The sequence below is a fragment of the Thunnus thynnus genome, chromosome 18 (genome assembly GCF_963924715.1).
Source record: "Thunnus thynnus chromosome 18, fThuThy2.1, whole genome shotgun sequence".
In the NCBI taxonomy this organism is placed as follows: Eukaryota; Metazoa; Chordata; class Actinopteri; order Scombriformes; family Scombridae; genus Thunnus; species Thunnus thynnus.
In genome coordinates this window covers 21,126,727-21,138,902 of record NC_089534.1, presented here as the reverse complement: position 1 = coordinate 21,138,902, position 12,176 = coordinate 21,126,727, and the positions used below count along the sequence as shown (strand labels likewise).

The 12,176-nt window shown below is 43.0% G+C and overlaps 1 protein-coding gene across 7 annotated transcripts in view; it reads left to right on the top strand.

The window, feature by feature from the left end:
• The window catches only part of gphnb (gephyrin b), a 95,029-nt gene that overhangs the window by 22,827 nt on the left and 60,026 nt on the right, over window positions 1-12,176 (top strand). For all 7 annotated transcript variants that reach the window (XM_067572949.1, XM_067572951.1, XM_067572952.1 and 4 more), the window contains exon 2: window positions 7,452-7,530. In XM_067572949.1, the coding sequence (XP_067429050.1) occupies window positions 7,452-7,530 (79 nt within the window). The remainder of the gene's footprint in view (window positions 1-7,451; window positions 7,531-12,176) is intronic.

Below are 12,176 nucleotides of genomic sequence, written 5' to 3'. Positions count from 1 at the left end.
TTCCTCTGCCCTCCCTCTTTGCTTTCAGATTCTCGCTGATGCTCCCCTCTCTCCCCCCTTCTCTCATCCAGTGTGAATTGGTCTCTTAATCCTGACAGGGTTAGGCTCCAGCTCACCCTCCCTCAACTCCACATGTCCACCCTAGCACCTCAACTCCTCCCTCTTTACTCAGGCTGGGATGGAGCTGCCTCTCCTCTCCAGAGAAACAGGGGATGGGGGAGAGTTAGGGGGAGCTGGGGCCAGGGATGGGCCCTGCCTGGGACACAGCTGTGAAGAACAGAGCTGTCTCTCCCTCTCTGTCTTGCTACCCTGCACATCTGGTGCGTGGGGGGGGGGGGGGGCATGTTGTGGTGTGTTGTTTTGTCCTTGGCTCAGCATGGATGCCGGATTTTGGCCTGGCTACGCTGGAGTAGGTTTGGATTTGAGATGCGGATCGGCCCACTGCTGTACCCACACGGATGAGCCAGGCTCCTTTGGTGTAGTAAGCGATGGTTATTAAGCCGATAGAGTAATTATTAGCTGCAGTAATAGTGTGGGCCCAGTGCAATTTTTTTGGGCTGTTTCCCTCCGTAGTGTTCTTCAATGGCTGACTTGGCAGTAGCAGGTGGAGTGTCGCACTCCTTGCATTATGTAACTCCACCCCAATTTAGATCTGACTTCAAATAAATGAAAATCAAGCCGCTGGTTGGCTCCTTTCCCCGCGGATATAAATAGCATTTTGAAATCTTATCTAGAAACAGTGTTGTAGAGGGGAGAGGCTTTGAAATGCAGCCCAACGATTAGGATCCCATTGTTCCGCTCCACACCCCCTCCATTCTCCCGGCTGCTTACAGTAAGCCTGAGGATCTGTGTGTATGTGCCTGAGCGTGTAGCCCTGCACATGTGTATGCATTCATCTGCATCACAGTGTGATTGAGATAGTGGCTAATGGTAAGATAGCATGTGCATGAGAGTTTGTGAGTAATTGGTGTGTGTGTGTGTGTTGCTGCTGGGTGTGTCTTTGATGATGGATGCGGTGCTTCTGCTGCTTACCCCACTGCTCCTCTCAGAATTAACAAGGTTGCTAAGATACAGTGGTCTTATATTAGATTAGGTTATCTGCTGTTATTGCTGTTACTATATTTTACCCAGCACCGTGAAGCCTTTATTAATTTGGAAATTTACCCTGCCATGGAATGAAGATGCTGGTATTTGTGCACCACTGCTCCTCTCTTCTCCTGGCTAGGAGGGGGTTGTAGTACCGAAAGCCCCCTAGTCAGATGTCTACCCCACCCCATTACAATCTGGAGGCGGATCCATACCTCTATTCATCATTAAGCCCATTTAATCCGAGGCCTGGGGCCCAGTGTTTCCATTTGACACAGAACAAGCCAGTAAAATAGGAGACAGGAGGCAGTGATATCACTTTGGTTGAGGCTTATTGGTGTGCAGAGGTGTTGTCCCTCCTACCAGCAGATGTCAGCCCAATCCAGTGTTTGACCTCCATAGTAGCTTCTCCAGGGCTGGAGGGCCATTGGCACTGCTGTTAGCAGATAAAGAACAGGAAACAATAGAGATGCCAAGTGGGCTGTTCAGATGAAGAAGGCGATGCTCTAGCTGCCATCCCTCCACTGCTGGATTTGCCAATTTCTCTGCATATTTAACAAAGCATTGATCCATTTTTGACTAAACATATTGTGCATGTTGAAATATTTAAGTACATAGGTGATGTTTTTAGTGAACTGGACTGTAATTTATTGAACAGAACTTCTCATAATATCCAAAAAACACTCAAGACAACCAGATTTCTGTATTTGTAGTTTAAGAGCAGCAGGATATAGTACCATAATGATAGATAAGCACAGTCATAATTGGACTGGAAGCAGACTTTGGCACAAGCAACTCTAGGCGCTCTGTCTTGTACTGTGATTTGTAGCGCAAGTTGTGAATTGCTGATCCATAGCAAGGTGTCCAAGGCTGTGTGTGCATGGGTGTGTGTGTGTGCATAGGTGTGCTCATGTACTTGGAAAGAGTGCATATGAGTTGTGTGTTCAGTGTGTGTCTGTGGACCTGCTATAAGGGAAATCCCCATTAGCGTGGGATCCCGGGGAGATAATGAGTGCTGACTGCTTTATGTCCTGGAAATGGTTGAGTGGAACATATAGTAGTTTATGAATCGCCTTTGTTAGTTACTGACAGCCCATAACCTGCTAGCTAGCAAAGCTACTGTATTACAGATGGATGGCACCTAGCCTGCTGGCTAACCTAGAGTACCTGAATCAGGAATGGGTAGCTAACCTGCTTGCTAACCTTGCCTCTTGTACCATAGACAGACAGTACCTACCCTGCTTGATAGACAGACTGTTTGTACCTGCTACTAACCTGACCATCCCAGTTTCAATACCATACCACACGTTAGGTGACTGTAAAAGTTCATTGTTGACCTTGGAAAACTTAATTTTAGAGTTGAGTTAAGATTGGGTTTTTTTGTCAAACAAGTTAGGTTAACTGTTTTACCCTTTGAGCAGTTGTATAATTTTGCTAACTGACTCATATTCAAACCACTTGTCGCTACTGACTATCACTTTTACCTGTTCAAACTTGATGACTGTTGATAATTAAAATTCATTTTTGACTTTGGAAACCACAATTGACAAAACAATAGCATGGTCCATTTTGTAGCTGTTCTAGAGATATATTATTCATTTGTCTGGTTATGATAGTAGTGTGATGCCTGAAGGCATGGCTTAGAGGAAATGTGCTAGCAAATTGCTAGCTTGTTTTTAATGACAAAAATGTGCAGAGAAAAAAAAAGTTGTCCTTTTTTTTTAATCAACGTATTTCCTACAAACAATCAGGCATTAACGGCTTCCTAACTAACCACCTGTATCACAGAAAGAGATACTCTGCTAACTAACCTAGCTAACACTATCTATAGATTTATTACTTTGTTCGTTGAAACCTAACTAAAGCAAGAGGAAGAATAAGTCTTTTGGTGAAGAAGTCTCATCTCATTGTTCATTTCTGTTTGAGATGAGATAATGCCACTTGCCACAACATGTTGCTGCATCTATTTTATAGGTCTATTTTATTTTTCAGCAGCTCTTACCGTCATTTTTTAGTCATGCTAGTGGCAGGGCTCTAGGGATGGCTACATCTTTCACTTTTTCAGTTTACCACTGTGATCGAGAGTGAAGAGAGTATTGGATTGAAGTATTAGACAGATTTCCATGAAATTTGGTGCAGACGTTAATGTTCCACACAAGATGAATTGAATGACTTGATGAGCCTCTCACTGCTTATCTACTGCCATCATCATGTCAAAATTTCAAAGTGTCCAGTACTTTTGTTTATGACCACAAACCTGCAAAACTAATGACATCTCAATCTTTACTTTGTGTCGTGTGCACATATTCACATTATTGCGGAAAAACTGTTTTTGAGCGTGCCTCCTCTATTATTGTGTATGTGGTGTGTTGCGTCAGCTCGGCGCTTTCAGGGGTGGCCCAACAGTACAAATTTGTTGAATTTTGAACCAAGCTGCACTGACCTTTGTGGTCACAGTCAATCACTGTTGACCACTACTTGAACGCAAAGATGGACAAATAACTTCCTGTGTTTTTGAATTTCCTGTCGGCCAAACAACAAATTGGTCTCATATCGACACAAGGCAAAAAAAATATTCGCTTGGCAAAATATTGGCATGCAGATGCACCAACCAGGTTTGCTACATTGGAAAGAGAAGCGGTGGTGTTATTTAGTTTAGCAGTCATTAAGCAGACTTGGCCACTTGTTCCACACTGATGTCTATATATTACATCCATGTCGCTCTGGTTTTCTTTATAAGACAATGTCTCCTTTTGTGTTTTTTCCATTTGTTTTTGTTTTATATTGACATTTTTTCCCTCCCTGATCAGTTCATCTCTCTTTGGTCTCTTGATGTCCTCCCCTGTGTCCTGATCTCCCCTGCTCTGATATGCCTCATTGATTAACCCCTTAAGAGGGTGTGTGAGCCCGTGTTTGTGTTAGGGTGTGCACATCTAGATCCCGTGTGTGAGTGGTGCTGCCCTGCGTAATGCTTCTGAAGCACAGGCCTCCTGCTCTCCTCCCACTGCTGTAGCCTGGGGATATCTAGGCTTCTGCACTCCAACACACTCACAGGTGGAGGCAAATATGAGATGATAGGAGTCAATACAGGCATAGGCATCACAAAATAGATGTTAAATTGAAAAAATTGTTAGAATTACAGAATGCATACAATATGTATGGGATATATTATCAGATACAGGTACATCATGTACAGTCAGTCCTCAAAATCCTCCAAATTTCTCTTAATTTACTGTTATAATTTACATAGAAAGATTTTTCAGTTCGTTTTTCTTATGTTATTTAGCACTGACCAATTAAGGTTAATCGAGACATGCAAAGAAAGACAAACTCAAAAAACTAAAAGTGTTAGCAATAAACAACATAAAGCAGATTGAAGCAAAAGAATGCAGCCATAAGTGCAGTTCTTAGGTGCGCTCAATATCAGAAATGTCAGACATGAAAATTGAATGAACTGGCTTAAATATGAAGTTGCACTAACAAGACATGAGCTTCTGTTTGTCATAAAATGAATGACCATAGAATAGCAGCATGATACGTACGTGCAGTCTAGCGTCTGAACCAGCACTGACATCAGTCTGTCTGGCCTTAGCTGTCTGTCTCAAAGTGGTCGTTCAGCCATGCAGTAGCATTGACCTTTAGCTCGCTGTGTCCCGTGGGGAATAGCACCCTCTGGAGTGGGATAGGGGTCATTATATTGCGTCTTCATACGCTACATTCACCATGACCTGGGAGTGGAGCGGCACTTGTCTGCTGCTTGGTGATCTCATTGGTCCACCCAGGGTTAGGAAGCTGAGTCAACATCTGCTCTGATGATTAAATCCCAGGTTGCTCCTACATTGCGGGTTTTAGGACAGACGACGGAGATGATGCAAGGCACAGCGGTGTTTGGGTGCAGGCGACGATAGCTAAGCTGCAGATTTACCTGGACAAAGGTGCATGGGCGGAGCTTGAGAGGCGGAAAGGGAGCAACGTCATGAATTCTTGCGCACCTTTCTCCCCTCCCCTCTCACTCTTCCTTCACCCTCCCTCCCTCTTCCCCCTTCTCTTCCCCTGTCTTCAGCTCTTGCACAGGATCACATTAATATTCCTTTGAAGCTTGTTTCAACTGCAGCCAGATCTCCCTCTCTTCCACTCTCACTCTTTCTCTCCCTCTTTTTGTTCCCCCGCTTTCTCCCCTCTCGCGCTTTCTGTTTCTGTTCCGTGCTATTGTCTTCAAGAAGGGATCGCCTTTACACCATTTCTACGAACCAGTGCAGCGGGGAGGGGCAGTTTTATTACCTTCAGTCAGGAGTTCCCCTTGTTGCACACATGCACACACACACACACACACATGCGTGCACACACACACACACATCGAGGGGTGGTGGGTACCGATGCCTTTGACAGAGCGTGTTGATTGGTTCAGAATGGTTGCTGCCTCTTGTAGGAGAGTGGAACGGCTATTTTTAGATCAAGGGGTAGCTGGGAGAGAAAGACTGAGGAGGGCTCTGTGTGTGTGTGTGTGTGTGTGTGAGTGTGTGTGTGTGTGTCTGTAAGGAATACTGCAGTCTTGAAGGAAGTTCCCTCTTCACGCACACATACACACAAACACACACGCACATGCACTTATGCAGCAGTGCCCCTCTAAAGCCAGGGATAGTGTGTATTCCATGTGCTTGCTCCCCTTTTTCTCTCCTCCCTCAACCTTTTTTCTCGCTATATCCCCCCCCACCCCCACCCCCCCCTCTCCTCGTCGTGCAGTCTTTCTGTCTCTCTTGTTTCTCCCTCTCTTTCTCTCTTTCTGAGCTGGCTCGGTGTGCAAATGTCAGCACTCTCCCATTTATTTGCCAGAGCCCAGAGCAACGTCCTGCACCCTCTGTTTACCTCTGTCTCCACATTGCTGCCCCCTCGGCACTCCTTTTCTCCCCATCACCCTTCCCCCTCCTTCGCTCTTTAAAAAAAACCCTTCCATCTCTCTATTTTTCATACTTTTCTCCCTTTTTATCCACCTCTTTCTGCCATTTTCCCTCAGCTCCATCTCCAGCTCTCTTGAATTCATTTTTCTATACTTTTTCCCCCCATTGCCACCACTATTCCATTTTTTACACCATTCTTGCTTCACCCGTCCGCTCATGCCCCTCCTCTCGTTCATGGATCATGGCACTTTATTGGAGTACCATCATGACATTTCCAGTCTTGTCTACAACTAGTGCATCAAGTTTTTTGAAACAAATCCACTGCACCACCACCACCATCACCCGGCGGTGCATCGTTTTGCATCTATTTTCGGACACAAGTGTGCCGTTTGGCCCCGTCAGATTACAAAACACCTTGTCCCTCTCTTCATCCCCCTCATCTGTCTCTTTCTGTCTTCTCTCGCTTTGTTTTTTTTTTTTTTTTCAATTTTCCTCTCCCCATGTCTTCGTCTTTCTCCCTGTCCTACTCTATCCGTCACTCTATCTGTCTGTGATCACTATGATGACTCATGTGGCTCGCACCTGCTCTGCAGTCAAGGGGCCACTGTGATTTTTATAAGGAGAGGTTTGAGACGATGAAGGTATGGCTTCATGTCGACTCAATATGATCAGAAAGTGTGCATAGTGAAGGGGGTGGAGGGGCAGCTTGGGATGTCAGTGTTTCCTTTATGCACATTGTGATCATATTTGACTGGCAACATACAGTACCAGTCAAAAGTCTGGACACACCTTACCATTCACTTGAATGAGAAAGTGTGTCCAAACTTTTGACTGGTACTGTAATGAGTTACGGCAGACACAGTGGACTAGCCCTGTTTGCCCAAATTCTCCTTATTATGACCTTTTTTGGAAATTCATGGGTGTGAAATAATGGATCAAAATGTAAAAAAAACAAAAGTGTGTCCAAAACATAGCATAGCTCCATTTAAATATGTTCTTGAATTGGAGCCTGTTGGATGTTCTTCTTGTCGTTTTGGTCATATCTCAAAAGAACAATAACAAGTTTGTCGTATTTATTCAGTTTCTTCATTTGTCGACAGCTGCAGTTTCCCACCCTGAATAATCAGACATGGCTACCATGACACTGTTTTTAGAAAGAGGACAAAAGGTTTGTGCTGAAAGGAAATTAAACGTTGAGAACAAAAGTCATTCCTACTCACTGACCTTGCAAAGCATTTTTTCGGAAGTAACAGCATTTCAGTTTTTGGATAGCAGGATACCTTTTCTCTTGTAAGCGCTCGAATCTATTACACAGAATTTTTGAACAATACCTATGATGAAACAAAAGCTATTTGTGATGATATTCCTTATGTATTTCATTTTAGATAGCTTATGCTTGTACTATAACTTCTCATATAGTATGCTAATTGAATTTTCTTCTGCCTCTCTCTGTCTCTGTGTATCCAGTGAGTGACAGCTGTTTTCGAAACCTTGCAGAGGACCGTAGTGGCGTCAACCTCAAAGATCTCGTCCATGATCCCTCCCTGTGAGTACTTGCCTTTTCAAGACTATTCAGCCCACAGACAGAAATGACAAAGGACATCTTAGGCAACACTGTGTTCATGTACATGCGTGTTTTGTTTCTTTTTTACCCATAGCACAGTCCTTTTGACGTCCCTTGCACAGTCTCTCTGCATGCGTATGTGTCTGTGAGTTTGCGCGAGGAAGCCTTTTTGTGCAAGAGTGTAACTAAGAAACTAAAAATATCTCTTCAACACAACATGTCGGGGCTCGGTGTCGCCCTATGGAGAGAAATTCCCAGCATGCATGGCAACAACAAAAGAGCTGCAGCACACTTCGGTTTAAGGATGACTCTTGGTAGCTGCAATAAGTCATTATTTGCTCAAAGAAGCTAAAGGAGGTGAGATCAGCAGTTGTTTCGAGTAACAAGGATCTGATCAGTGACAAAAGAGCATGAAAAACATGCAGGAAAACAACAATCTCCATCAGTCTTGTGTAAAATCCAAACAGACTAAAATCTTGAAAAAGTATCTTGTTTAGTTGCACTAAATGCTTTAAAAATTATACTTTAAAGCCATTTCAGCAGCTCTGAAAGGATTCCTCAAGGCTCATTTGGCCTATTTCTAGTGTAGACAACTCAGGTGGTGGTCAAGTGGTTTTCTGTTAGCTGCAATCTTAAAAATATAGATGTGACAATAAATGACACTTTTCTAAATTCTTTGTAACTTAAAAACAAAACAAGAAGTCACAATTTTATGAGGAATGTGAAGGTAATGGAAAAAGCACAAGCTATTCACCAAAAAAGTCATTCCTTTGTAAAAGCAGGCATCCACCAATGTAATAAGAGACAATACATGCCCAAAACTATGTGGAGAGCCAAACATTACACCCATATGTAATTGCCAAACACCTCATTTTAAAACTATGGGCATTTATCTACTGCTGTAACAGTCTACTCTCTTGTTGGAAGGTTTTCAACAAAATTTTGGGACCTGGCTGTCAGGGATTTGCTCCCATTCAGCCACAAAGTCTTCAGCTCCAAAGCTGTTGAATGTGACTCTCAAGTTCTTTCACACCAGACTCTGAAAACAGTTTGTGTATGGCTTTGTGCACAGGAGCATTGTCACGTTTAAACAATAAAGGGCCTTCCTTAGACTGTTGCCACAAAGTTGTGAAGACTCTATTGCCTAAAATATCATTGTTTGTCATAGCATTAAAAATCTCCTCAATGGGAACTAAACACTCTGCCGAAACTACGAAAACAGCCCTAGAGCAAGAGTACATGTGTCCATATACCTTTGGCCATATGGTGTATAGAGTTCAACTATAGTAGTCCGCAGCAGAAAACAGATTTTATGTCAGATTTTATGACACCAAGATTTATAAGTATAGCTCCAAGTAACATTTGCTCTGATCAATTACAATCTTTCTGTATCACTGATCACACATTGCCTTTTGAAATGCCACCTCATCCTGTGACTCAAACACTACAAACCGTGACCCCCAACACGAAGCCTCAGACACGCTCCTCTCGGTAGTCCGAGTCATTCTTAATACATCCATTGATTTGCTGGAGCTGCCCCGCCACCCTGTCATAGTGTCACACCAGTCGATATCACTGGAGTGTCACCAGTCCCCCGCTATGGGACCCTGGACTGATCCATGCTTGTCATCATGTCCTTTACGGTATGTTTATTTTAAGGCTGGTGTGTAATGTATGTGTCACATGTGTATGTGTGTGTGACACAGAGAGGGAGTGTGAGGAGAGTTTTGCTATGTTGTGTGCTTCATGCGAGACAGAGCGAGAGTGATTAGGGATCCGCTGCATCCATGTACAGTATTTACCAAAGGGAACAAACATTTGAAATGATTTTTCTCTCTTTTCGTGCACACATGAATGTGCTTTAATCAATTTATGTGTGTGTTTGTGTGTGTTTTTGATTGATTTTACATGGAGCTACGTATTTTATAAGATGCTGTTTAAATTACAAGGTCAAACAACTCATTGGCAGGGTTAGGGGTCTCATTCAGTTTTTGTCCTGAGCTAACATTGCTGAGATTACCTTGTGTTTACACTGTGAGCAGCTTTGTTGATGTTGGGATGCCCTTATTTGACTGATCACACAATGCACAACCATCCAGTTGCAACTATGTAGTGCTGTCTGTGTGATCCAAAGATTTTAACAACCTATTAATGAGTTTTGAATACTGTTTTATATGAATGAAGGGATGCTATTGCCAGTGAGAGTTGGACAAAAAAAATAATAAAATAATAATAATGTAATAATGTTTGTCAATAAATTATTATCTTCTCCACCCCTCACTTGCATTTATGAGTTACAAACTGACTGAAGAAGTGTATTTACTGTACATAAGTCAATATATGGATCCAAGTCAAGACAAGGTCTGCATTCATGGCACTCTAAGGAGTTTTGGATTAAACTTAAATACTAATTTAACACCCCATGAAAATCTTGACCTCCAGTGGTTTAACCTCTCCCCTTCCCGCAGTGATGTACAGGTGTACTCCAGGACCCCATGACATCACTGTGGGGTGTAGTTACAGGTACAACAACAGGCTTAAAACTTTCAACCAGAGAGGGCAGTGAAACACTGCTTTTCAACTAGGTGTTAAGTTGCTACTAAAAAGTTGCTGTTTTCAATTACTAGAATCAACTAATTATACGTTTTGCACTTAAAACATATGTGATTGGCTATTGACAGTTCAGTTGTGTCCAACTTAGTCTGGCACAAGCTTGTTGATGTTCTGTGCATTGGCTAGGTTTGCTTGTTGCTGAGCTCTACAGGAAATGAATGGACTTGAAGTTATTGTTAATGGTATTGCTCAGTGTGAATGCAGAGTTAGAGGCTCTGTAGTCAGGGTATATGTGATGTCCACTCCACTGAAAGACAAAGTCGTTATGTACCGCTAAACTGATAGGGTTGAGCTTGAATTAAACAGGGTGCTGTTAAACATTAAAATTGGACACTGGGACACACAGTTGAGTGTTGGCGTCCCTGTCTGTTCTGCTGTGTTGCGGTGATGGTAGCTGATGCAGACGTGCTCTGGCTGACCTCCTCTGGCCCGAGATCCTCCGTGCCATGTTAATCCTTGCCACACCACGAGTCAGCGGCTCCATCAGGTTGACCAGCCGGAACGCTGTGCCCTCAATGTGCCACTGCTGCTGTGACAGAGACACATAGACAGACACACAGAGAGGAGAAGAGCAGGGGAGGGAAGGAGGGAGGGAGTATGGGGGCCACAGCAGGACACATAACATAAACTATAATCACAGCGTCTCTCAAGCACACAAACACACATACACACTGGCACACGCAATCAATCAGTCTGCCCAGTTTGGCATTCAGGAGCATCCAGAGGTGTGTCAGAGGGAGAGAAAAATGATATGTGGCCAAAAAAAGAGAAAGAGTAACAGAGGGGGGTCAAACAAATGATACCAAGGCTCAAGGACACACGGATGAAGCAGATGTGCGTGTGTGTGTGTGTGTATAAGTGTGTGTCCTTGTGTCTGCATGTGTCTCAGCTTTTTTGGTATGCACCCTTGCTGTTCCTGTGTAAGCAAGTACTTTTGTTTGGATTCATGTGTTTGCATGTCAGGCGTGCATGTGTGTGTGTGTGTGTGTTTACGTGTTGAAGGTTGAGGGAGCCTCCCTCCCGGGCAGTTGAGCTGGCTGTGTGTCCCTGCCCTCCAGCGACTTGTGTAGTAACAACCTTTGTCAATTTTACAAATTGTCATGGCTAAGAATAGCTAGGAGTCAATCAGATGGGTGACAGTAGGCCCAATTTCACAGTCAGGAGACAGTCAGGGGACAAAGACACACACACACACAAACCTGTATTGCTAGAGATACAGCACTGATAAGCTCTACAGGGGCATCCTGGTGGCCTATAGAGGTTTAAGATGTTGACTATTTAGGCACAACATCTCCATTTTGTGTCCATCTCGGGACCTTACAGAAAAATATATTTGAATACATTTTTAAAAGGACTATAATAACTATAAATCATTTTATCTGGATGAACTTTCTTGAAAATAATCATACAATGGTCAATGTTAGTGCTCTTATCCTTCCCCTTCCTTGCACTATAACTGATATTCATATCTCTACTATTATTACTACTTTACCATAACTGCTTCTGCAACTACTGCTAAAGTATTGTGTAATAGTCATACATGTAATACTAGTGTGGTATTTTATCGCAATATTTTGCTAAATAACATGATTTTTTAAAACTAATTTATTTAAACGTTTTATAATAAAGAATGAAGTAGAGTTGTAAATTATATTATTTTTCTGTGCTATGTTAAGCAATCACATCACCTTTAAAATCACATCATTACACACATTTATATCACTATTCTCAACAGCACTCATTTTGGTGTTGCCTCTGTCTGTCTGTCTTTCTGTCTGTCTGTTGCTGCTTTGTTTGATAACGGCTTATACATTATCATGATTGTTAATGGTTTCTGTTGTCTTTCGCCTCTAACCAGGAAGTAACACAGGCCGCTGTCCCAAGTAATCACGTCTGTATTGGACGCCTCTGCACCAGGCTGTTAAAGTCTTATGCCAACATTCAGTAATTCAAGAAGTGATGTGGCTTTTATCTGTTGAGGCAGAAACTAGGCGTGAGGAGGTCTGGGTGGTTGA